Raw genomic sequence first — 25947 nt, 5'->3', positions numbered from 1 at the left:
TCGCATCAGAAAAATAGAGATCTCAATTTAAATTTGAATTTATATAATAAACTAAAATCATAAAATAAAATAGCTAATTTAGTTAGTTTTATTTGATTGAAAGACCTAAAATAACATAAAGAAAATATTTTATTTTTTCAAAAAATTTAAAAATTTAAAATTTTGAATGCATGAATGAGCTAATAAAAGTAAAAAATGTGGATTTTCTTACCTGGTGTTGCAATGTAGGAGAACAATTCAATAAAAGTAGATGAGTTGAGACAATTGAGAGATGGTTGAAATAATAATTTTATTAAACTTGTTTGCAAAACCCCTCAATAACTTTAAAGCCTTCAAGTCATTAAAAAACCAAAATAAAACGACAAAAAATGACACGGATTATATACTTAAATATTGGTATGGCTATATTAGAAAATGTAAAATACTCAAAGGTTTTATAGAGAATTATTTTTGGATTCAAAACATCCTACTGAAGTTCCAAAAGAGATGGGTGAACAAGAATTATTGCTTAAGTCTTAGATTCATGTATCTTGATCATATTTATTTTTGGTTTAGATAGATTCGAAAAATTCTAAGAACAATAATATTGAAATGGAGAAAATCCAAAATTAAATTCACTGCAAAGAAACAGTTATATTGAAATAAAGGAAACCAACCGGTGAATTTAAGTAAATACTCCAAGGACAACAAAGAAACCAAAAATCACTCACATAGAAGCCATCACACACAAAATCACACATGTATAACCGATTCTTACCTCGATTGTTGGCCTTCTAGATAAGTAATTGGGTCGATGGTGAATCCGAGACTGAGCCTTTTGTTATCTCGATAAAGGAGTTGAGAGCAAAGTCAGTAGGTTTTGGTTGCTAGTATAATATGTTTGCAATCAATCTAAAATCAATTAATGAGGGGGTATGGAAAAATCATACGGAAAGTTGAAAGCAAAGCATTGATACACGCATGATGTGTGCTACACATTCCAAACAATAGACACAAAGTATAACACCAAAATGGAGCAAAAGAAGATAAACATACAGATACAATACCTCTTCGTAAAAAGGAACCTTTGGCTTTAAAAAACAAAGCTGAACTCAGAAGAACAAATCCAAGTTCATAGCCTCGAAAACAAAGCAACATTATACAATGAGTTTGATAATAATAAAGTTATAAAAATAGGTTTGAAAATGAGAAAATAAATATAATATTAATCAATGGACAAAAGCTTCAAATAAAAATTCAATTTTTGACACCTAAAAAAACTATAAAAAAAACCCAACTTAACGCAACACAAATAGAACCAAAAAGTATAATTAGACACTTTTTGGAATGGAATTTATCAATAAACAACTGAAAAGTCAAATAGACTTTTATTGTACATTTTATCAAGCATTTTATGAAAAATCTATTAAAGCTTGAACTTATAAGTATATTGCTTGAGTTTAAATTTTTCGCAAAATATTTACTCCAAATAATTCAAGTAATAGATTCCACTTTAAATCAGTAGAAAATTTTTAAATGAAAAAGAAATCAGATCATCCTAAGCTCACATATTTTCACCTAAGGTAAAACAGTAGTGGGCCTAAAGTTTGCAAACATTTTAAAACCCTCCCGAAGCTGAAGCAACCCGATCTCAGGCTTTAGGTGTCTTATTATGAACAAATTTATATCTTCGCATCAAATTCAAAAGGTAACAAAATAGTCAATACGAAAAATACAAAACAAAAGTACAATGCAATTGACCTTCATATAAACATACTAACCCTCCAATGACTCCAAGAAGAAAATCATAAGATTCATTTGCAGCAGAAAGGGTCTTCTACGGTAAGGGAACTCCGGTCAAATCCAATACTGCTCCACTCATTGGCATTTCCTTGAACTTCAACTGAAGTAATAGTAATCATTTTTATCTAGATTGGTTGCATCACGGCTGTAAAAAAAAAAAAAAATTATAGTCCCTTAGTGCAATAATTCCAACGAACTCAACACACACACAAACACAAAAAGACCCAATATAACATTAGTGCATAGACAGCTCACTCGCAAGTAAATCAATAAATTTTATCGATAATATAATGATTATGATAATAAATAACACCAGACCACAATGTCCTTGCATTTGTACTCATATAGAGTGAGACAAAGTTGTATCAGAAAAACATATAGGTGACAGAACCTAGTTGCACACGTATATCGGTTATGAACAGAAGAATATAATTGGTGTTAGATAAGTCGCAAATATCCTGAAATTGTAGTCATCAGGATGATCATTAGATTCAAAATCTTTGTAAGAAGGAACCTTTGGCTTGAAAAAACAAAGTCGAACTAAAAAACACAAATCCAAGTTCAATTTCTCGATCATGGTAACCCGCTGAAAGTTTGCCATTTCTTCCTGATCACTTGGAAACATATCAGCAGTGGTGCTCTTGTTGATGGGTTCCCTGTAAATCCCCATTCCCTCTTCTCCAAAATCAAAGGAGCGTTAAATGGAATCAACAAGTGTAGAGGAAAACGAAGGGTAATTAGAAGAACAGCTCGAAACATACATGATGATATATATCTTGACAGCAAGAGTATCACTGCTTTGTTGTCTAGTTTTCAAGAGTCAAAAGTTGCAGGAAAAGAAGTAAAGAAGAAGGAAAATTGAACGAAAAGAGAGCAAAGAAACAAAGATTGAGACAATTGTAATGAAGAACCAAGAACAACACTCCAGATCCATTACTTCCCATTGTAATGATGAACCAAGAACAACACGCCAGCTCCATTATTTCCCAACACCACACCCTTTTTAAAGGACTATCTTACACCCTTTAATTTAACGATGATTCTACTGTTTATAAGTAAATCATATATACATACATATAATTTTATGTAGTTTAATTCTGAATGTCATTCCCCCAGCCATAGCTTTAAATAAAACTTCAAGACATATGCATCAAAAGGAAAAATGCAAAAGGTTCCAATCACAGCGTGAGCGTGGGCAAAATTTTAAAAAAACACGCACACAGGGAATTCACCGAAAATATGCGAAACATAAATACATAAAATCAAAGGAATTTGACGGTAACAAAGAGAAGAAAGATTAACATACATCTCACTTGTACAGATCTCTCTCGCTAAATTCCCTCTGTCTATTTACCCGAGGAGCAAACAAAAATCGAAATGATGTGGAGATTAAAGAATTGCTCTCTGTCACCTAAAAATTGGCAATCTTTGAACTTTAAGCAATACAATCCACGATATATCAATTTTACCATACAAAAAAAAAACTTTAAACAACAACATTATCGCTTGAGCATCAAATTCCAAGAATATAACGAACATGGTTTTTATCTTTTCATTATCTCGTGCTGGGGGACAGGCAGAACTTCTATTGAGGAAGATGGAAAGGAATCTTCTGTTGAGAACTCAGAAAATTATAGTGATGGTGGTTTAAGAAATGCAAGGAAAGATCCGACTGTTCGCATGAAGAATATAGGTCGGAACCAACAAATCGATTGTGTATTTTTCAGGGATTTGATTTTCGAGAGAGAAGATTTTCAGGTGTGTGGAACACTTTGTTGGAGATAGGCACTGATTTTGAAAGAAAAATTTTTTGGGTGAAGCAAAAGGGCAAAAGTGTCAATAAAAATTTGGTGTCCGCAAAGCAGTTTTTATGAGTGGGTGATTTTTAATAAAATAGTAGAGATATACCTACTAAAGTAAGCTTGCGACGGTTTAACTAAAACCGTCGCAAAAAGCGACAGATTATGTTTACTGTCGCTTTTAACTAAACCCGTCGCGAATAGCGATTGTTTTCGGCGACTGTTTATTATAAACAGACGCTATTTGCGACGGCTTAGGTAATAACCGTCGCTACGGGCGACGGTTTATGAAAAAACTGTCGCTATATTTCTATATATACCGTGGTTTGCGAGCATTTTCTATACGCGATTTTCGCCTTTCTTCTCTGGTAATAGTGAAACTCTATCAATTTTTTTCATAATTTCGGTTTTTTTAATTTTGTACTAACATTTTTTCATATTAATTTCGTAGATTTGCTCGTCGGTGTGATCTTCAAGTGTTCGTTGATTTGCATATCTTCGCCCACGTAAAGTTTTTAAAGCGTTTTCTTTACAGAAACTTTAATAATTAATTATTGCATAGTAGTTTATTTATGAATTTTAGCGTAGTAGATTATGAATTTTGTAAATCATGCATCGGTTCTTTTTTACTAGGTAGATTAAAAACGTCGCTACATTAAGCTACGGTTTTTTGATAGAATAGCGACGATTAAGTTAAACAATCGCTTAGATTAGTGACGGTCTGTATATAATCGTCGTTTAAATTAGAGACATTCTTTTTGTCTAAATCGTCGCTATTTAGCGACAGTGTTGTGTAACGGTTATTGAGAAACCGTCGCTATATGAAAGCGACGCGACCTCCGGTTACGTTACAATCATCGCTTCACCGTTTTAGCGACGGTTCCCCTTTTTTTATGGTGAAAACGCAATCTCCTAACCATAAAAAAAGAAAAAAAAAAAAGAAAAACTGTAATGGGGAATACTTAATTCAATCCGAAACACTAGCAAGTCACGTGAAAAAAGAAATTCACGTGGAAAAATTTATCCAACAAACTTTTACTTTCGTATATTCTTGCTAGAAAAAAAGTCATTTAAATCCGGTGACTTTAACTGTTCTCTGTATTAGTTTTGTAATTAGTCAAACTTAGATATTGATACTTTAACTTGTAAGTTTTTGTCCGATTTTAACCCAAGTGTCCAATTTCAAGGGATATAGAATCCGATCATATGACAATAAAGCTATAGATTTTCTCTTTTTTTTTTTGTGTTTGTCGTGAGTTTTCTCTTGTTTTAATAGAATATTTTATAATTTCGGTTTGATTTCGTGGAATTTTATGTAGCATTATAATATGATTATTTCCCACTAATTTAAAAATCCCCAAATTTCTTGTCATGACATAATATTTTTAGTTATTAATTTTTATTCATTTTTGTTCTCTAGAATTTGATAAATATGTTAATTGTGTACCAATTTTCAAAGTTTAAGGACTAAAAGTGTTGCGTTGAAATATTTAGAGATACAAAATATTTAAGTATGACAATAAGATGACTAAAAATGTATTTTTCCCGGAGGCAAGAATGTGACATTTGTGCTTATTACTGTTATTGGTAACCATGTCCAGTATTCAAACAATTAAACAAAGAAAAATTCAGGTTGAAAAGCCGACTAATATGTATTATTTAATTAGGATCCGAGTAAAATGAACACGGAGATTTAGGATTGATTTTGACAAGATGTTGAAGTTTTGATGCAAATTTTCTTATTTTAAAAACAATATTCCACGATATAATTAAAGAAATACTATACATTTTAATATTTTTATTTATATATCAAATAAATTAAAAAAAAACTAAAAACGTGATGGTTTCCACTATATAAGGTGAGGCTAGCTCGGCGGATTTTCATTCCACGATTGAGAAGCATGTATGTTCTTTTTTCTCTCAAATAATGAATAATTATGTATCTTTTAATAATTGATATTTAATCGTTGTAGGAGAGAATCTCCGTTGTTCCCCGAGGTCCTACTGCGGCCGATAAAGATCTTTTGGATGCTGCACTCGCTAAAGAAGAAGAGATAAGAAACCTGGAAGCTGAAATTAAAGGCAAGCGAAGAGAGTTGGAAAACCATGCTGCAATTGCTGCGCAAGGGCACGATTTTGAAGTGAGGCAGAAGAAAGAACATGTCAATTGTGTGCGTATTTTACTTTGATATGCTGTTTGCAAATGAGCCTCGAAAATAAAAGCTTCTCACGCATGCATAATATTATCATTAAGTCATTTATTCAAAGTGCGGTCCAGAACTAATTTTTGTTGCGTGCCTAACTAATTCCAACAAACTTCAGACAATGGTAATATTTTCGGCCTTCACAGCCTCATCCATGATCTGGTAAAGTTTTTGTCTGAAACTGTCACGTCTGTATGAGGCTGTGAGAGCCGAAAATATTACCATTGTCTGAATTTTGTTGGAATTAGTTAGGCACGCAACAAAAATCAGTTCTGGACCGCACTTTGAATAAATGACTTAATGATAATATTATGCATGCGTGAGAAGCTTTTATTTTCGAGGCTCATTTGCAAACAGCATATCAAAGTAAAATGCGCACACAATTGACATGGTCCTTCTTCTGCCTCACTTCAAAATCGTGCCCTTGCGCAGCAATTGCAGCATGGTTTTCCAACTCTATTCGCTTGCCTTCAATTTCAGCTTCCAGGTTTCTTATCTCTTCTTCTTTAGCGAGTGCAGCATCCAAAAGATCTTTATCGGGGGCAGTGGGACCTTGGGGAACAACGAGGATTCTCTCCTACAACGATTAAATATCAACTATTAAAAGATACATAATTATTTATTATTTGAGAGAAAAAAGAACATACTATCACCATGCTTCTCGATCGTAGAATGGAAATCTGTCAAGTTAGCTTCATCTTATATAGAGGAAACCACCACGTTTTTAGTTTTTTTTAAAATAAAAAACCTTTTTATTTATTTATAAATAATATTAAAATGTATATATTTCTTTAATTAAATCGAGTAATATTGTTTTAAAAATAACATCAGAAAGCTAAGTAACAAACATTGCATCAAAATCAATCTTCAATCTTCGTGTTCATTTTACTCGGATCTCAATTAAATAATACATATTAGTCCTTTTCAACTTGAATTTTCCTTGTCTAATTGTTTGAATGCTGAACATGGTTACCAATAACAGTAAAAAGTACAAATGTCACATTCTTACCTCCGGGAAAAATATATTTTAGTTCAAACAATTAAACAAAGAAAAATTCAGGTTGAAAAGCCGACTAATATGTATTATTTAATTAGGATCCGAGTAAAATAAACACGGAGATTTTGGATTGATTTTGACAAGATGTTGAAGTTTTGATGCAAATTTTCTTATTTTAAAAGCAATATTCCACGATATAATTAAAGAAATATTATACATTTTAATATTTTTATTTATATATCAAATAAATTAAAAAAAAAACTAAAAACGTGATGGTTTCCAATATATAAGGTGAGGCTAGCTCGGCGGATTTTCATTCCACGATTGAGAAGCATGTATGTTCCTTTTTCTCTCAGATAATGAATAATTATGTATCTTTTAATAATTGATATTTAATCGTTGTAGGAGAGAATCTCCGTTGTTCCCCGAGGTCCTACTGCGGCCGATAAAGATCTTTTGGATGCTGCACTCGCTAAAGAAGAAGAGATAAGAAACCTGGAAGCTGAAATTGAAGGCAAGCGAAGAGAGTTGGAAAACCATGCTGCAATTGCTGCGCAAGGGCACGATTTTGAAGTGAGGCAGAAGAAAGAACATGTCAATTGTGTGCGTATTTTACTTTGATATGCTGTTTGCAAATGAGCCTCGAAAATAAAAGCTTCTCACGCATGCATAATATTATCATTAAGTCATTTATTCAAGTGCGGTCCAGAACTAATTTTTGTTGCGTGCCTAACTAATTCCAACAAACTTCAGACAATGGTAATTTTTTCGGCCCTCAAAGCCTCATCCACGATCTGGTAAAGTTTTTGTCTGAAACTGTCACGTCTGTATGAGGCTGTGAGAGCCGAAAATATTACCATTGTCTGAATTTTGTTGGAATTAGTTAGGCACGCAACAAAAATCAGTTCTGGACCGCACTTTGAATAAATGACTTAATGATAATATTATGCATGCGTGAGAAGCTTTTATTTTCGAGGCTCATTTGCAAACAGCATATCAAAGTAAAATGCGCACACAATTGACATGGTCCTTCTTCTGCCTCACTTCAAAATCGTGCCCTTGCGCAGCAATTGCAGCATGGTTTTCCAACTCTATTCGCTTGCCTTCAATTTCAGCTTCCAGGTTTCTTATCTCTTCTTCTTTAGCGAGTGCAGCATCCAAAAGATCTTTATCGGCGGCAGTGGGACCTTGGGGAACAACGGGGATTCTCTCCTACAACGATTAAATATCAACTATTAAAAGATACATAATTATTTATTATTTGAGAGAAAAAAGAACATACCATCACCATGCTTCTCGATCGTAGAATGAAAATCTGTCAAACTAGCTTCACCTTATATAGAGGAAACCACCACGTTTTTAGTTTTTTTTTTAAATAAAAAAACCTTTTTATTTATTTATAAATAATATTAAAATGTATATATTTCTTTAATTACATCGAGGAATATTGTTTTAAAAATAACATCAGAAAGCTATAGCTTCACCTTATATAGAGGAAACCACCACGTTTTTAGTTTTTTTTTTAAATAAAAAAACCTTTTTATTTATTTATAAATAATATTAAAATGTATATATTTCTTTAATTACATCGAGGAATATTGTTTTAAACATTGCATCAAAATCAATCTTCAATCTTCGTGTTCATTTTACTCGGATCTCAATTAAATAATACATATTAGTCCTTTTCAACTTGAATTTTCCTTGTCTAATTGTTTGAATGCTGAACATGGTTACAAATAACAGTAAAAAGTACAAATGTCACATTCTTACCTCCGGGAAAAATATATTTTAGTTCAAACAATTAAACAAAGAAAAATTCAGGTTGAAAAGCCGACTAATATGTATTATTTAATTAGGATCCGAGTAAAATGAACACGGAGATTTTGGATTGATTTTGACAAGATGTTGAAGTTTTGATGCAAATTTTCTTATTTTAAAAGCAATATTCCACGATATAATTAAAGAAATACTATACATTTTAATATTTTTATTTATATATCAAATAAATAAAAAAAAAAAAATCTAAAAACGTGATGGTTTCTACTATAGAAGGTGAGGCTAGCTCGGCGGATTTTCATTCCACGATTGAGAAGAATGATGTTCCTTTTTCTCTCAAATAATGAATAATTATGTATCTTTTAATAATTGATATTTAATCGTTGTAGGAGAGAATCTCCGTTGTTCCCCGAGGTCCTACTGCGGCCGATAAAGATCTTTTGGATACTGCACTCGCTAAAGAAGAAGAGATAAGAAACCTGGAAGCTGAAATTGAAGGCAAGCGAAGAGAGTTGGAAAACCATGCTGCAATTGCTGCGCAAGGGCACGATTTTGAAGTGAGGCAGAAGAAAGAACATGTCAATTGTGTGCGTATTTTACTTTGATATGTTGTTTGCAAATGAGCCTCGAAAATAAAAGCTTCTCACGCATGCATAATATTATCATTAAGTCATTTATTCAAAGTGCGGTCCAGAACTAATTTTTGTTGCGTGCCTAACTAATTCCAACAAACTTCAGACAATGGTAATTTTTTCGGCCCTCAAAGCCTCATCCACGATCTGGTAAAGTTTTTGTCTTAAACTGTCACGTCTGTATGAGGCTGTGAGAGCCGAAAATATTACCATTGTCTGAATTTTGTTGGAATTAGTTAGGCACGCAACAAAAATCAGTTCTGGACCGCACTTTGAATAAATGACTTAATGATAATATTATGCATGCGTGAGAATCTTTTATTTTCGATGCTAATTTGCAAACAGCATATCAAAATAAAATGCGCACACAATTGACATGGTCCTTCTTCTGCCTCACTTCAAAATCGTGCCCTTGCGCAGCAATTGCAGCATGGTTTTCCAACTCTATTCGCTTGCCTTCAATTTCAGCTTCCAGGTTTCTTATCTCTTCTTCTTTAGCGAGTGCAGCATCCAAAAGATCTTTATCGGCGGCAGTGGGACCTTGGGGAACAACGGGGATTCTCTCCTACAACGATTAAATATCAACTATTAAAAGATACATAATTATTTATTATTTGAGAGAAAAAAGAACATACCATCACCATGCTTCTCGATCGTAGAATGGAAATCTGTCAAACTAGCTTCACCTTATATAGAGGAAACCACCACGTTTTTAGTTTTTTTTTTAAATAAAAAAACCTTTTTATTTACTTATAAATAATATTAAAATGTATATATTTCTTTAATTACATCGAGGAATATTGTTTTAAAAATAACATCAGAAAGCTAAGTAACAAACATTGCATCAATATTCAATCTTCGTGTTCATTTTATTCGGATCTCAATTAAATAATACATATTAGTCCTTTTCAACTTGAATTTTCCTTGTCTAATTGTTTGAATGCTGAACATGGTTACCAATAACAGTAAAAAGTACAAATTTCACATTCTTACCTCCGGGAAAAATATATTTTAGTTCAAACAATTAAACAAAGAAAAATTCAGGTTGAAAAGCCGACTAATATGTATTATTTAATTAGGATCCGAGTAAAATGAACACGGAGATTTTGGATTGATTTTGACAAGATGTTGAAGTTTTGATGCAAATTTTCTTATTTTAAAAGCAATATTCCACGATATAATTAAAGAAATACTATACATTTTAATATTTTTATTTATATATCAAATAAATTTAAAAAAAAAAACTAAAAACGTGATGGTTTCTACTATATAAGGTGAGGCTAGCTCGGCGGATTTTCATTCCACGATTGAGAAGCATGTATGTTCCTTTTTCTCTCAAATAATGAATAATTATGTATCTTTTAATAATTGATATTTAATCGTTGTAGGAGAGAATCTCCGTTGTTCCCCGAGGTCCTACTGCGGCCGATAAAGATCTTTTGGATGCTGCACTCGCTAAAGAAGAAGAGATAAGAAACCTGGAAGCTGAAATTGAAGGCAAGCGAAGAGAGTTGGAAAACCATGCTGCAATTGCTGCGCAAGGGCATGATTTTGAAGTGAGGCAGAAGAAAGAACATGTCAATTGTGTGCGTATTTTACTTTGATATGTTGTTTGCAAATGAGCCTCGAAAATAAAAGCTTCTCACGCATGCATAATATTATCATTAAGTCATTTATTCAAAGTGCGGTCCAGAACTAATTTTTGTTGCGTGCCTAACTAATTCCAACAAACTTCAGACAATGGTAATTTTTTCGGCCCTCAAAGCCTCATCCACGATCTGGTAAAGTTTTTGTCTGAAACTGTCACGTCTGTATGAGGCTGTGAGAGCCGAAAATATTACCATTGTCTGAATTTTGTTGGAATTAGTTAGGCACGCAACAAAAATCAGTTCTGGACCGCACTTTGAATAAATGACTTAATGATAATATTATGCATGCGTGAGAAGCTTTTATTTTCGAGGCTCATTTGCAAACAGCATATCAAAGTAAAATGCGCACCCAATTGACAAGGTCCTTCTTCTGCCTCACTTCAAAATCGTGCCTTGCGCAGCAATTGCAGCATGGTTTTCCAACTCTATTCGCTTGTCTTCAATTTCAGCTTCCAGGTTTCTTATCTCTTCTTCTTTAGCGAGTGCAGCATCCAAAAGATCTTTATCGGCGGCAGTGGGACCTTGGGGAACAACGGGGATTCTCTCCTACAACGATTAAATATCAACTATTAAAAGATACATAATTATTTATTATTTGAGAGAAAAAAGAACATACCATCACCATGCTTCTCGATCGTAGAATGGAAATCTGTCAAGTTAGCTTCATCTTATATAGAGGAAACCACCACGTTTTTAGTTTTTTTTAAAATAAAAAAACCTTTTTATTTATTTATAAATAATATTAAAATGTATATATTTCTTTAATTACATCGAGGAATATTGTTTTAAAAATAACATCAGAAAGCTAAGTAACAAACATTGCATCAAAATCAATCTTCAATCTCCGTGTTCATTTTACTCGGATCCTAGTTAAATAATACATATTAGTCGGCTTTTCAACCTGAATTTTTCTTTGTTTAATTGTTTGAACTAAAATATATTTTTCCCGGAGGTAAGAATGTGAAATTTGTACTTTTTACTGTTATTGGTAACCATGTTCAGCATTCAAACAATTAGACAAGGAAAATTCAAGTTGAAAAGGACTAATATGTATTATTTAATTGAGATCCGAGTAAAATGAACACGGAGATTGAAGATTGATTTTGACAAGATGTTGAAGTTTTGATGCAAATTTTCTTATTTTAAAAACAATATTCCACGATATAATTAAAGAAATACTATACATTTTAATATTTTTATTTATATATCAAATAAATTAAAAAAAAACTAAAAACGTGATGGTTTCCGCTATATAAGGTGAGGCTAGCTCGGCGGATTTTCATTCCACGATTGAGAAGCATGTATGTTCCTTTTTCTCTCAAATAATGAATAATTGATATTTAATCGTTGTAGGAGAGAATCTCCGTTGTTCCCCGAGGTCCTACTGCGGCCAATAAAGATCTTTTGGATGCTGCACTCGCTAAAGAAGAAGAGATAAGAAACCTGGAAGCTGAAATTGAAGACAAGCGAAGAGAGTTGGAAAACCATGCTGCAATTGCTGCGCAAGGGCACGATTTTGAAGTGAGGCAGAAGAAAGAACATGTCAATTGTGTGCGTATTTTACTTTGATATGCTGTTTGCAAATGAGCCTCGAAAATAAAAGCTTCTCACGCATGCATAATATTATCATTAAGTCATTTATTCAAAGTGCGGTCCAGAACTGATTTTTGTTGCGTGCCTAACTAATTCCGACAAACTTCAGACAATGGTAATTTTTTCGGCCCTCACAGCCTCATCCACGATCTGGTAAAGTTTTTGTCTGAAACTGTCACGTCTGTATGAGGCTGTGGGGCCGAAAATATTACCATTGTCTGAAGTTTGTCGGAATTAGTTAGGCACGCAACAAAATTCAGTTCTGGACCGCACTTTGAATAAATGACTTAATGATAATATTATGCATGCGTGAGAAGCTTTTATTTTCGAGGCTCATTTGCAAACAGCATATCAAAGTAAAACGCGCACACAATTGACATGGTCCTTCTTCTGCCTCACTTCAAAATCGTGCCCTTGCGCAGCAATTGCAGCATGGTTTTCCAACTCTATTCGCTTGCCTTCAATTTCAGCTTCCAGGTTTCTTATCTCTTCTTCTTTAGCGAGTGCAGCATCCAAAAGATCTTTATCGGCGGCAGTGGGACCTTGGGGAACAACGGGGATTCTCTCCTACAACGATTAAATATCAACTATTAAAAGATACATAATTATTTATTATTTGAGAGAAAAAAGAACATACCATCACCATGCTTCTCGATCGTAGAATGGAAATCTGTCAAGCTAGCTTCACCTTATATAGAGGAAACCACCACGTTTTTAGTTTTTTTTTTAAATAAAAAAACCTTTTTATTTATTTATAAATAATATTAAAATATATATATTTCTTTAATTACATCGAGGAATATTGTTTTAAAAATAACATCAGAAAGCTAAGTAACAAACATTGCATCAAAATCAATCTTCAATCTCCGTGTTCATTTTACTCGGATCTCAATTAAATAATACATATTAGTCCTTTTCAACTTGAATTTTCCTTGTCTAATTGTTTGAATGCTGAACATGGTTACCAATAACAGTAAAAAGTACAAATTTCACATTCTTACCTCCGTGAAAAATATATTTTAGTTCAAACAATTAAACAAAGAAAAATTCAGGTGGAAAAGCCGACTAATATGTATTATTTAATTAGGATCCGAGTAAATGAACACGGAGATTTTGGATTGATTTTGACAAGATGTTGAAGTTTTGATGCAAATTTTCTTATTTTAAAAGCAATATTCCACGATATAATTAAAGAAATACTATACATTTTAATATTTTTATTTATATATCAAATAAATTAAAAAAAAAAACTAAAAACGTGATGGTTTCCGCTATATAAGGTGAGGCTAGCTCGGCGGATTTTCATTCCACGATTGAGAAGCATGTATGTTCTTTTTTCTCTCAAATAATGAATAATTATGTATCTTTTAATAATTGATATTTAATCGTTGTAGGAGAGAATCTCCGTTGTTCCCCGAGGTCCTACTGCGGCCAATAAAGATCTTTTGGATGCTGCACTCGCTAAAGAAGAAGAGATAAGAAACCTGGAAGCTGAAATTGAAGGCAAGCGAAGAGAGTTGGAAAACCATGCTGCCATTGCTGCGCAAGGGCACGATTTTGAAGTGAGGCAGAAGAAAGAACATGTCAATTGTGTGCGTATTTTACTTTGATATGCTGTTTGCAAATGAGCCTCGAAAATAAAAGCTTCTCACGCATGCATAATATTATCATTAAGTCATTTATTCAAAGTGCGGTCCAGAACTGATTTTTGTTGCGTGCCTAACTAATTCCAACAAACTTCAGACAATGGTAATTTTTTCGGCCCTCACAGCCTCATCCACGATCTGGTAAAGTTTTTGTCTGAAACTGTCACGTCTGTATGAGGCTGTGAGAGCCGAAAATATTACCATTGTCTGAAGTTTGTCGGAATTAGTTAGGCACGCAACAAAAATCAGTTCTGGACCGCACTTTGAATAAATGACTTAATGATAATATTATGCATGCGTGAGAAGCTTTTATTTTCGAGGCTCATTTGCAAACAGCATATCAAAGTAAAACGCGCACACAATTGACATGGTCCTTCTTCTGCCTCACTTCAAAATCGTGCCCTTGCGCAACAATTGCAGCATGGTTTTCCAACTCCATTCGCTTGCCTTCAATTTCAGCTTCCAGGTTTCTTATCTCTTCTTCTTTAGCGAGTGCAGCATCCAAAAGATCTTTATCGGCGGCAGTGGGACCTTGGGGAACAACGGGGATTCTCTCCTACAACGATTAAATATCAACTATTAAAAGATACATAATTATTTATTATTTGAGAGAAAAAAGAACATACCATCACCATGCTTCTCGATCGTAGAATGAAAATCTGTCAAGTTAGCTTCATCTTATATAGAGGAAACCACCACGTTTTTAGTTTTTTTTAAAATAAAAAAACCTTTTTATTTATTTATAAATAATATTAAAATGTATATATTTCTTTAATTACATCGAGGAATATTGTTTTAAAAATAACATCAGAAAGCTAAGTAACAAACATTGCATCAAAATCAATCTTCAATCTCCGTGTTCATTTTACTCGGATCCTAGTTAAATAATACATATTAGTCGGCTTTTCAACCTGAATTTTTCTTTGTTTAATTGTTTGAACTAAAATATATTTTTCCCGGAGGTAAGAATGTGAAATTTGTACTTTTTACTGTTATTGGTAACCATGTTCAGCATTCAAACAATTAGACAAGGAAAATTCAAGTTGAAAAGGACTAATATGTATTATTTAATTGAGATCCGAGTAAAATGAACACGGAGATTGAAGATTGATTTTGACAAGATGTTGAAGTTTTGATGCAAATTTTCTTATTTTAAAAGCAATATTCCACGATATAATTAAAGAAATACTATACATTTTAATATTTTTATTTATATATCAAATAAATTAAAAAAAAAAACTAAAAACGTGATGGTTTCCGCTATATAAGGTGAGGCTAGCTCGGCGGATTTTCATTCCACGATTGAGAAGCATGTATGTTCCTTTTTCTCTCAAATAATGAATAATTATGTATCTTTTAATAATTGATATTTAATCGTTGTAGGAGAGAATCTCCGTTGTTCCCCGAGGTCCTACTGCGGCCAATAAAGATCTTTTGGATGCTACACTCGCTAAAGAAGAAGAGATAAGAAACCTGGAAGCTGGAATTGAAGACAAGCGAAGAGAGTTGGAAAACCATGCTGCAATTGCTGCGCAAGGGCACGATTTTGAAGTGAGGCAGAAGAAAGAACATGTCAATTGTGTGCGTATTTTACTTTGATATGCTGTTTGCAAATGAGCCTCGAAAATAAAAGCTTCTCACGCATGCATAATATTATCATTAAGTCATTTATTCAAAGTGCGGTCCAGAACTGATTTTTGTTGCGTGCCTAACTAATTCCAACAAACTTCAGACAATGGTAATTTTTTCGGCCCTCACAGCCTCATCCACGATCTGGTAAAGTTTTTGTCTGAAACTGTCACGTCTGTATGAGGCTGTGAGAGCCGAAAATATTACCATTGTCTGAAGTTTGTCGGAATTAGTTAGGCACGCAACAAAAATCAGTTCTGGACCGCACATTGAATAAATGACTTAATGATAATATTATGCATGCGTGAGAAGCTTTTATTTTCGAGGCTCATTTGCAAACAGCATATCAAAGCAAAACACGCACACAATTGACATGGTCCTTCTTCTGCCTCACTTCAAAATCGTGCCCTTGCGCAACAATTGCAGCATGGTTTTCCAACTCCATTCGCTTGCCTTCAATTTCAGCTTCCAGGTTTCTTATCTCTTCTTCTTTAGCGAGTGCAGCATCCAAAAGATTTTTATCGGCGGCAGTGGGACCTTGGGGAACAACGGGGATTCTCTCCTACAACGATTAAATATCAACTATTAAAAGATACATAATTATTTATTATTTGAGAGAAAAAGAACATACCATCACCATGCTTCTCGATCGTAGAATGAAAATCTGTCAAGTTAGCTTCATCTTATATAGAGGAAACCACCACGTTTTTAGTTTTTTTTAAAATAAAAAAACCTTTTTATTTATTTATAAATAATATTAAAATGTATATATTTCTTTAATTACATCGAGGAATATTGTTTTAAAAATAACATCAGAAAGCTAAGTAACAAACATTGCATCAAAATCAATCTTCAATCTTCGTGTTCATTTTACTCGGATCTCAATTAAATAATACATATTAGTCCTTTTCAACTTGAATTATCCTTGTCTAATTGTTTGAATGCTGAACATGGTTACCAATAACAGTAAAAAGTACAAATGTCACATTCTTACCTCCGGGAAAAATATATTTTAGTTCAAACAATTAAACAAAGAAAAATTCAGGTTGAAAAGCCGACTAATATGTATTATTTAATTAGGATCCGAGTAAAATGAACACGGAGATTTTGGATTGATTTTGACAAGATGTTGAAGTTTTGATGCAAATTTTCTTATTTTAAAAGCAATATTCCACGATATAATTAAAGAAATACTATACATTTTAATATTTTTATTTATATATCAAATAAATTTAAAAAAAAAACTAAAAACGTGATGGTTTCCACTATATAAGGTGAGGCTAGCTCGGCAGATTTTCATTCCACGATTGAGAAGCATGTATGTTCCTTTTTCTCTCAAATAATGAATAATTATGTATCTTTTAATAATTGATATTTAATCGTTGTAGGAGAGAATCTCCATTGTTCCCCGAGGTCCTACTGCGGCCGATAAAGATCTTTTGGATGCTGCACTCGCTAAAGAAGAAGAGATAAGAAACCTGGAAGCTGAAATTGAAGGCAAGCGAAGAGAGTTGGAAAACCATGCTGCAATTGCTGCGCAAGGGCACGATTTTGAAGTGAGGCAGAAGAAAGAACATGTCAATTGTGTGCGTATTTTACTTTGATATGCTGTTTGCAAATGAGCCTCGAAAATAAAAGCTTCTCACGCATGCATAATATTATCATTAAGTCATTTATTCAAAGTGCGGTCCAGAACTAATTTTTGTTGCGTGCCTAACTAATTCCAACAAACTTCAGACAATGGTAATATTTTCGGCCCTCACAGCCTCATCCACGATCTGGTAAAGTTTTTGTCTGAAACTGTCACGTCTGTATGAGGCTGTGGGGCCGAAAATATTTCCATTGTCTGAAGTTTGTTGGAATTAGTTAGGCACGCAACAAAAATTAGTTCTGGACCGCACTTTGAATAAATGACTTAATGATAATATTATGCATGCGTGAGAAGCTTTTATTTTCGAGGCTCATTTGCAAACAGCATATCAAAGTAAAATGCGCACACAATTGACATGGTCCTTCTTCTGCCTCACTTCAAAATCGTGCCCTTGCGCAACAATTGCAGCATGGTTTTCCAACTCCATTCGCTTGCCTTCAATTTCAGCTTCCAGGTTTCTTATCTCTTCTTCTTTAGCGAGTGCAGCATCCAAAAGATCTTTATCGGCGGCAGTGGGACCTTGGGGAACAACGGGGATTCTCTCCTACAACGATTAAATATCAACTATTAAAAGATACATAATTATTTATTATTTGAGAGAAAAAAGAACATACCATCACCATGCTTCTCGATCGTAGAATGAAATCTGTCAAATTAGCTTCATCTTATATAGAGGAAACCACCACGTTTTTAGTTTTTTTTTTTTAAAAAAACTTTTTATTTATTTATAAATAATATTAAAATGTATATATTTCTTTAATTAATCGAGGAATATTGTTTTAAAAATAACATCAGAAAGCTAAGTAACAAACATTGCATCAATATTCAATCTTCGTGTTCATTTTATTCGGATCTCAATTAAATAATACATATTTGTCCTTTTCAACTTGAATTTTCCTTGTCTAATTGTTTGAATACTGAACATGGTTATCAATAACAGTAATAAGTACAAATGTCACATTCTTACCTCCGGGAAAAATATATTTTAGTCCTCTTATTCTCATACTTAAATATTTTTTATCCTTAAATATTTCAACGCACCACTTTTAGTCCTTAAACTTTGAAAATTGATTCACAGTTATCATATTTATCAAATTCTAGAGAACGAAAAAGTGGTGATTGCGTGTTGATTAATATGTAAAATTCGTGAAACTGTTCAAGTATATAACGCATTATGTGTTTCTCAACGTTATATAAAGAAACACACAGATCAAATCATAATCATTCATTTCAACGGTTCGAATGCAATCTGAACAAACACAGACCTGAGAAAGTACAAAGTGCTCGCATTGGGATCTTGACCGTCCATTTCTATGGTTCAGCTGTAGCTTGAACTAGCACAAAATGGGGAAGAAACACAAATCCAAAAAGCCTTATTGTATGCTCGGGTCGGCCCATCTCAATGTTAATAATTTGTCTAAAAAATATTTGATAAAACACTACTTCGTTAAGCCATCCATCATCATTTGAATAGTTTTTAAAAATAAAAAAAATCAATATTTTGGTGGGAAAAACTTGTGTGAGACGGTCTCACGGTTCGTATTTTGTGAGACGGATCTCTTATTTGGGTCATCCATGAAAAAGTATTACTTTTTATGCTAAGAGTATTACTTTTTATTGTGAATATCGGTAGGATTGACTCGTCTAACAGATAAAGATTCGTGAGACCGTCTCACAAGAGACCTACTCTATTTTGATATTGTAGGTTCAATACGATCTAATATTGGATATATCTCTAAGATATCCAGCTAAACAATTATTTCATGAAATATTTGTCTACTCAACGATATCTTTTTTTATTAATCATCTGACAATGTACTCGTATCTAATAATTGGGATAATTCTCATTTTCGTCCTTATTGTTTACCGCTTTTTTCATTTAAGTCCTTCTTCATTTTTGACTGCTTAATTAATCCTTCAAGTTTTTAAAACCTTCTCGAATTGATCCCTGTCGTTATCTTGACGTTAATATTGACATTGCCACATCATGTGCCTCTCACATGATCATTTCTTTGTGATGGCAGTGGATTAATCGGAACCCACAATAAAGACGTGTTAATCGACTGCCTTCACAAAGAAATTAATGAGATTTGCTCCTACAATTTTGTTATTGGGATTCCTCTTTTACATGGGTCGGAAAATGCAAGGGGGAATTGGCGTTGGAGGTACTGTCGGAAATGGCGGACGTGAGATTTTCAACATCGGAAAAGCGCACCACGAAGGTGGACAAAAATGCAAAAAATAAGGTTTGTCATCAAATCCTACCAGTTTGATCCAAAATTTTTTTGAGCCATTTTCCATTCCACGGAAATGAATCTCAATACCAAAGGTAAAGTCTTCTCTTTTTTCCTTTTTTTTTCAGGTTTATTTTAAAGATGTTGCCGGCTGTGATGACAAAGCAGGAGATTATGGAGTTTGTTCACTTCCTAAAGAACCCTAAGAAGTATGAGGAGCTGGGAGCCAAAATTCCTAAAGGTGCTCTACTGGTTGGACATCCAGGAACGGGTAAAACGGTTCTAACAAAAGCGACTGCTGGTGATTCTGCTGTCTCTTTTTTGTCCACATCTGGTTCTGATTTCATGGATGTTTGTTGGTGTTGGGCCGTCAAGAGTTAGAAACATGTTTCAAGAGGCAAGGCAATGTGCACCTAGTATCATATGTATTGATGAGATTGATGCAATTGGCAGAGCAAGAGGACGTGGGGGTTCTGCTGGTTCTAATGACGAGCGTGAAAGCACCCTTGCTGGCACCAACAGACCTGATATTTTAGACAAGTCCTTGTTGAGGCCTGGTCGATTTGATCGTCAAATTAGCATAGATAAACCGGATATCAAAGGCCGTGAACAAATATTTCAGATCTACTTGAAGAAGCTTAAACTAGATCACGAACCTCCTTACTATTCTCAGAGATTAGCTGCCCTCACTCCTGGATTTGCTGGTGCAGATATTGAAAATGTTTGCAACGAAGCTGCTTTGATAGCTGCCAGATGCGAGGAAACACTGGTGAAAATGGAACACTTTGATTCAGCGATAGACCGAATCATTGGTGGTTTTGAGAAGAAAAAAAAGGCATCTCATTATGAATTAGAACCTTCTTGTTTATTAGGTATAATTGTTCCTTGTTTTTCTACCGCTTGCATAGCACTGGTCCAAGACAAATGAGTTTATTTTATGAAATTTTATCCTCTGATCTTCATTTCCTGTATATCATCGGTTAGAGTTCACCATAGCTAATTTGTGAATGCCACAGCACCGCATTAAGTGAATTTCTATCTCTTTCATTCTCTCTCAAACGCCTGAATTTGGCGTTGAGCACGAAATTGCTTTCCTGAAGTCATTCTGTTTCTATCTTGGATGGAACTGGGAATATGTTCCTGGAGATGTAGTTTCCATACCTATCCCATTATTATTGAACGCTGATTCTGTATCGATTCATTTAAAAGCAATTTCTTTCATATGTGGTGCAAATCCATTATATTATTGTTTACAAAGAAATGATAATGTGAGGGGCACATGACCTGGTCAACGTTAATATTAACGTCAAGATAACGACAGGGATCAACTCAGGAAGGTTTTGAAAACTTGAATGATTAATTAAGCAGTCAAAAATGAAAAGGGACTGAAATAGAAAAAGCGGTAAACAATAAGGACGAAAATGTGTATTATCCCCTAATAATATGTTCCAAACATTTTCAAAAATAAAAAATAACATGTTCCAAACCCTTTCTAAACATTTAATTATTATGGAAAATTGCTATTTTTTATTTTATTTTATTTTTTGAGTTGGAGTTTGTCTTTAATTAAAAAAATTAGTATTAAATGAATTACAACTCATCAACTGAAACGTCTAATACTTTTTAACTTAAAAATTCTACTAATTTTATTTTTTATTTTTTGTAAAATTCGAAACTTGCATACTAAATAACTCAACATTTCCAACATCCAAAAATTTATTTAATTTAACATTTAAATTTAAAATTCTGATGCGAACGTGGACGTTCCAAGGAAAGCATGGGATCCTTTGCAGTTGCCGGAGGGACCAATCACGAGGGGTCGACTAAAGAGATTCAAGGAGGCGCTACAAGGAGTCATGAGCAAGCCGGAAGAGGTCGTGATGCATGGGAGCACGTTTGGAGGCCAACGGAATGTCATTCAAGCATTGTTGGAGAAACCCGAGGCCACACGGACGCGTACACGGACCTGCACACGGGGTCCGTGTCCTTTCCAAGCTGGGATGAGCAAATCCAGTGCCTACACGGACCTGGAGACGGACCCAGGCACGGGGTCCGTGCCCTTTGAAGTTGGCAAGTACAGTGCCTACACGGACCCGTACACGGAGGTGAGCACGGGGTCCGTATCCTTTGATCCAGATTGAAGATTAGTACAGTATGTACACGGACCCAGGCACGGAGGTCTGCACGGGGTCCGTGCCTAGTGTTTTCTGCGCGGATTTGTTTCCTTTTCTAGAGTTTTATTATTTTGGGACACTAGATTGCATGGTATCTTTTGATATATTGACTATGTTGGACGAAAAATTACACACAATACATATTTTATTTTGAGTTTATCAAAACTTTTGAGAATTTTCTCTCAACTTTTCAAAGCCAAGCTTTGTCAAATCAAATCAAACTTATCAAAGTTTTTAACTTTGTGGCGTTTGTCGATCGTTGCTTGTGCGGATTGTCGTAGGCAAAGTTCTTCGAAGGTTCGTATAGTTTTTCGATTGTTTATCCTCGTGTTTATTTGTTGCTAAACTCTTGCTAGTTTAGAGGTGAATATCACATAATACTTGATTCAAAAGATCGGGAAAAACACACGAATCTTAATATCGTAATTGAATAGAGGGTGCGATTTATTTTTAATCGTGTTTGCTATTTATTCGTGTCAAGATTCATATCATTTGGTATCAGAGCTCAAGGTTTATTGAATTCAAGTACATATCTTGTTTTTAAATTGCAGATCTGTATTACTTCTTCACGTATTTCAGATCTGTTTTTGTTCTTTCGTTATTCGTAAATTTTTTTTTCGTGAATCTGTGATTCTCGAAAATTTGTTGGTGATTTTTTTTGGGATTTTCGAGTAGTACTCAAGCCAAAAAAAAAAAAAAAAAAAGAATACAAAAATTCCGAAAATTACCATTATTTCATTTTGATATCTTGTTCTATTTTCTTTAGAGAGTCATATTTAATTGTCTCTCACAGTCAAAAAAAAAATTATATATATATATCATATTCGAATTTCGTGTTTACACAGTCCAAGTGAGTCGGTTGCAATTGTTCACAAGTTGAAACTTGATTGTTTGATTTACTCAAAATACAAAGCTTGAAGCTCTTGAGGAAACTCTCAAATTTGAGTGACATTACTTGAGTGTGAGTGATATTTCTTTGGAGTGACTAGTGAGTATTTGTTGTGAGCAAAAAAAAAAATTGTGAGAAAAGACGAGTGAATTTCTTTGGAGTGACCGTGAGCATTTGGGTGAGGATTATTTTTTTCTACTAACCTTTTCTTGCAGGTACAAATTTGAAATTAAATGGAGAGGGGGGTAGGAGATAGTTCGAATTCGGGGTGTCTAAGGCCCAACTAGATGCGATGTTTGGGGATTTTGGTAGAATGATGACGACCCAAATGGAGTCGTTGAATGAGAGGTTGGATAAGTCGTTCAATTGGGAAGTATGTGGATGAGGTTTTGTGTGACATGGTACCTATGCATGCTTGTCATATTTTGTTGGGTAGGCCATGGCAATTTGATAGGCGAGTGACTCACGATGGGTTCAAAAATAAGTACTCGTTTGTCTTGAAAAAAGAAACTGTTGTCCTACTTCCATTGTCCCCAAAGCAAGTATTGGAGGACCACTTGAAAAAGAAAAAGAGAGCTGAGGCCAAAAAAAAGAGTGAACTAAAAAGTGAGATGGCCTTTGAAAACAAACATGAAGTGGCTGAAAAAAAGATTGAACAAAAGAGTGAGATAGCCACAAAAATAAAAAAAGAGAGGAAAGAAAATGAGGGAAAAGAAAAAGAGAGGAAAGAGGCCAAAAAGAATTCTTATATGGCCCAAAAAGGTGAGGTAAAACACTTGTTGCACACACATGAGCCACTAGTGTTAATTCTTTACAAGGAGATCCTCCTTAACACAAGTGATATAGCCGGATCCCTTCCGAGCATTGTTGTTTCACTATTGCAGGAATTTGACGATGTATTTCCGGAGGAGCTACCTCAAGGCTTACCACCATTGAGGGGAATTGAGCACCAAATTGACTTGGTGCCCGGGAGTGCCTTGCCGAACCGTCCAGCTTATAGGAGCAATCCGGAGGAGACTAAGGAGCTGCAAAGGCAGGTAAGTGAGTTATTAGATAAAGGTTATGTGCGTGAGTCCATGTCACCTTGTGCGGTGCCTGTTTTGCTAGTCCCTAAGAAAGATGGCTCATGGCGTATGTGTGTCGACTGTAGGGCAATCAATAACATAACCATTAAGTATAGGCATCCCATACCTAGACTAGATGATATGTTAGATGAATTGCATGGATCTTGCATCTTTAGCAAAATTGACTTAAGAAGTGGCTACCATCAAATTAGGATGAGGGAAGGTGATGAGTGGAAAACTGCTTTTAAAACTAAGTATGGGTTGTATGAGTGGATGGTTATGCTTTTTGGTTTAACTAATGCACCTAGCACCTTTATGAGGTTAATGAATCATGTCTTGCGTGCACATATAGGTAAATTTGTTGTGGTTTACTTTGATGATATCCTAGTGTATAGCAAGAATCTTGAAGAGCATGTTAAACACTTGAAACTTGTGCTAATCACATTAAGGGCTGAAAATTTGTATGCTAACTTAAAGAAGTGTGATTTTTGTACAAACAAACTTGTGTTTCTTGGTTTCGTTGTGAGTTCACAAGGGATACAAGTGGATGAAGACAAGGTAAGTGCTATTCGAGATTGGCCATCGCCTACTACTGTTGGTCAAGTCCGAAGCTTTCATGGTCTTGCAAGCTTCTATAGGAGGTTTGTCAAGGATTTTAGCACATTGGCGGCACCAATGACGGCGGTGATCAAGAAGAACGTTCCATTCTATTGGGGCGAGGAGCAAGAGAAGTCCTTTAATATCATTAAGCAAAAGTTGATTAATGCTCCTTTACTTGTCTTACCTGATTTTGCTAATACTTTTGAAATTGAATGTGATGCATCAGGTGTAGGTATTGGTGGAGTGTTGATGCAAGGAGGGCGGCCGGTGGCATACTTTAGTGAGAAGCTCAATGGAGCGGCATTGAACTATCCCACGTATGATAAGGAGTTCTACGCACTTGTGAGGACCCTAGAGACGTGGCAGCACTACTTGAGGCCTAAAGAGTTTGTGATTCACACGGATCATGAGTCTCTTAAGCACCTTAAGGGGCAACAAAAGCTGAACAAGAGGCATGCTAAGTGGGTGGCCTTCATAGAGACATTCCCCTACATGATCAAGTATAAGCAAGGTAAGGAAAATGTAGTGGCCGACGCACTATCCCTGAGGTATGTACTTTTCTCTACTTTGGAATCTAAAATATTGGGGTTTGAACTTGTTAAAGAGTTGTATGTGCTAGATGATGATTTTAAGGAAGTGTTTGAAACTTGTATGCATGGTCCACATGATAAATTCTACTTGCATAAAGGTTTCTTGTTTAGAGAGGATAGGTTGTGCATTCCCAAGTCATCAATTCGTGAATTACTTGTTAGGGAGGCACATGGGGGTGGTCTAATGGGACACTTTGGGGTGGCTAAAACTTTAAGTGCATTGCATGAACATTTTTTTTGGCCACACATGAAACGTGATGTTGAGCGTATTTGTGAGAGGTGCGTAACTTGTAGACAAGCTAAGTCTAGAACACTACCACATGGATTATATACACCACTTCCCGTCCCTAGTGAACCTTGGGTTGATATCTCTATGGACTTTGTTTTGGGGTTACCTAGGACAAAGAAGGGGAGGGACTCTATATTTGTTGTTGTGGATAGGTTTTCAAAAATGGCACACTTTATTGCTTGTCACAAGACGGATGATGCATCTAACATTGCGGACCTATTCTTTAGAGAAGTCGTTAGGCTGCATGGCATGCCTAGGACAATTGTGTCGGACCGTGATGTTAAATTCCTAAGTTATTTCTGGAAAACACTGTGGGCTAAACTTGGCATGTAAGGCTCGAGAATTATCGATACTATTGATGTTGGAATTGTAGAGATAAGAATGCATGAATTATGAGATTTTGAGCAGCAGGACCGAAGCCACACCGCACCCGCGGTGCTAAGACTACCGCACCCGCGGTGTATATGACAGAAAATTGGTGAAATGCGCGAAGCAACACCGCACCCGCGGTGCGCGCAAGACCGCACCCGCGGTGGTGAGACCGCACCCGCGGTGATGCAAGCGCCGCACCCGCGGTGATCGAGATTCAGAAAATATTATGGCTGCCGAGAGCTCAGCGCACCCGTGCTCTTACGCTGCCGCACTCGCGGTTGTGCGTGTCAAATGAAAAATAAAGACACTTGTTCCTTACCATGCAATATAGATTATGTGTCTTTCATTCCTTCCATTTCAGAAACTGAGAGCCGAGA

General features: G+C 34.8%; 1 protein-coding gene and 1 long non-coding RNA gene across 3 annotated transcripts; one reads left to right on the top strand and one right to left on the bottom strand.

Moving 5' to 3' along the window:
- Positions 1-841: 841 nt before the first annotated feature.
- On the bottom strand, positions 842-3547 carry LOC140818826 (uncharacterized). The gene is made up of 3 exons (XR_012115070.1): positions 3320-3547; positions 3089-3193; positions 842-1927 (listed from the first exon to the last, which is right to left on the bottom strand). It is a non-coding gene; the product is annotated as an uncharacterized lncRNA (long non-coding RNA).
- Positions 3548-4025: 478 nt separating this feature from the next.
- LOC140818778 (ATP-dependent zinc metalloprotease FTSH 8, mitochondrial-like) lies at positions 4026-20646 on the top strand. 2 transcript variants are annotated; one of them, XM_073178824.1, is made up of 3 exons: positions 4026-4087; positions 19383-19604; positions 19721-20646. In XM_073178824.1, the coding sequence occupies exon 3, from the start codon at positions 19942-19944 to the stop codon at positions 20518-20520; it is 579 nt and encodes a 192-aa protein (XP_073034925.1). In that variant the 5' UTR covers positions 4026-4087; positions 19383-19604; positions 19721-19941; the 3' UTR covers positions 20521-20646. The 2 variants fall into 2 exon arrangements, with proteins under 2 accessions (XP_073034925.1, XP_073034924.1); XM_073178823.1 differs by lacking the exon at positions 4026-4087 and having other exon boundaries at positions 16333-19604.
- Positions 20647-25947: the final 5301 nt, after the last annotated feature.

The sequence above is a fragment of the Primulina eburnea genome, chromosome 17 (genome assembly GCF_022965805.1).
Source record: "Primulina eburnea isolate SZY01 chromosome 17, ASM2296580v1, whole genome shotgun sequence".
Lineage (NCBI taxonomy): Eukaryota > Viridiplantae > Streptophyta > Magnoliopsida > Lamiales > Gesneriaceae > Primulina > Primulina eburnea.
The sequence above is the reverse complement of the archived record's forward strand: the minus strand, read 5'-3'. Positions and strand labels throughout refer to the sequence as shown.

Bases quoted from the DNA above. Each gene is read 5' to 3' on its own strand.
- LOC140818778 (XM_073178824.1), top strand. From the start codon at position 19,942: ATGTTTGTTGGTGTTGGGCCGTCAAGAGTTAGAAACATGTTTCAAGAG.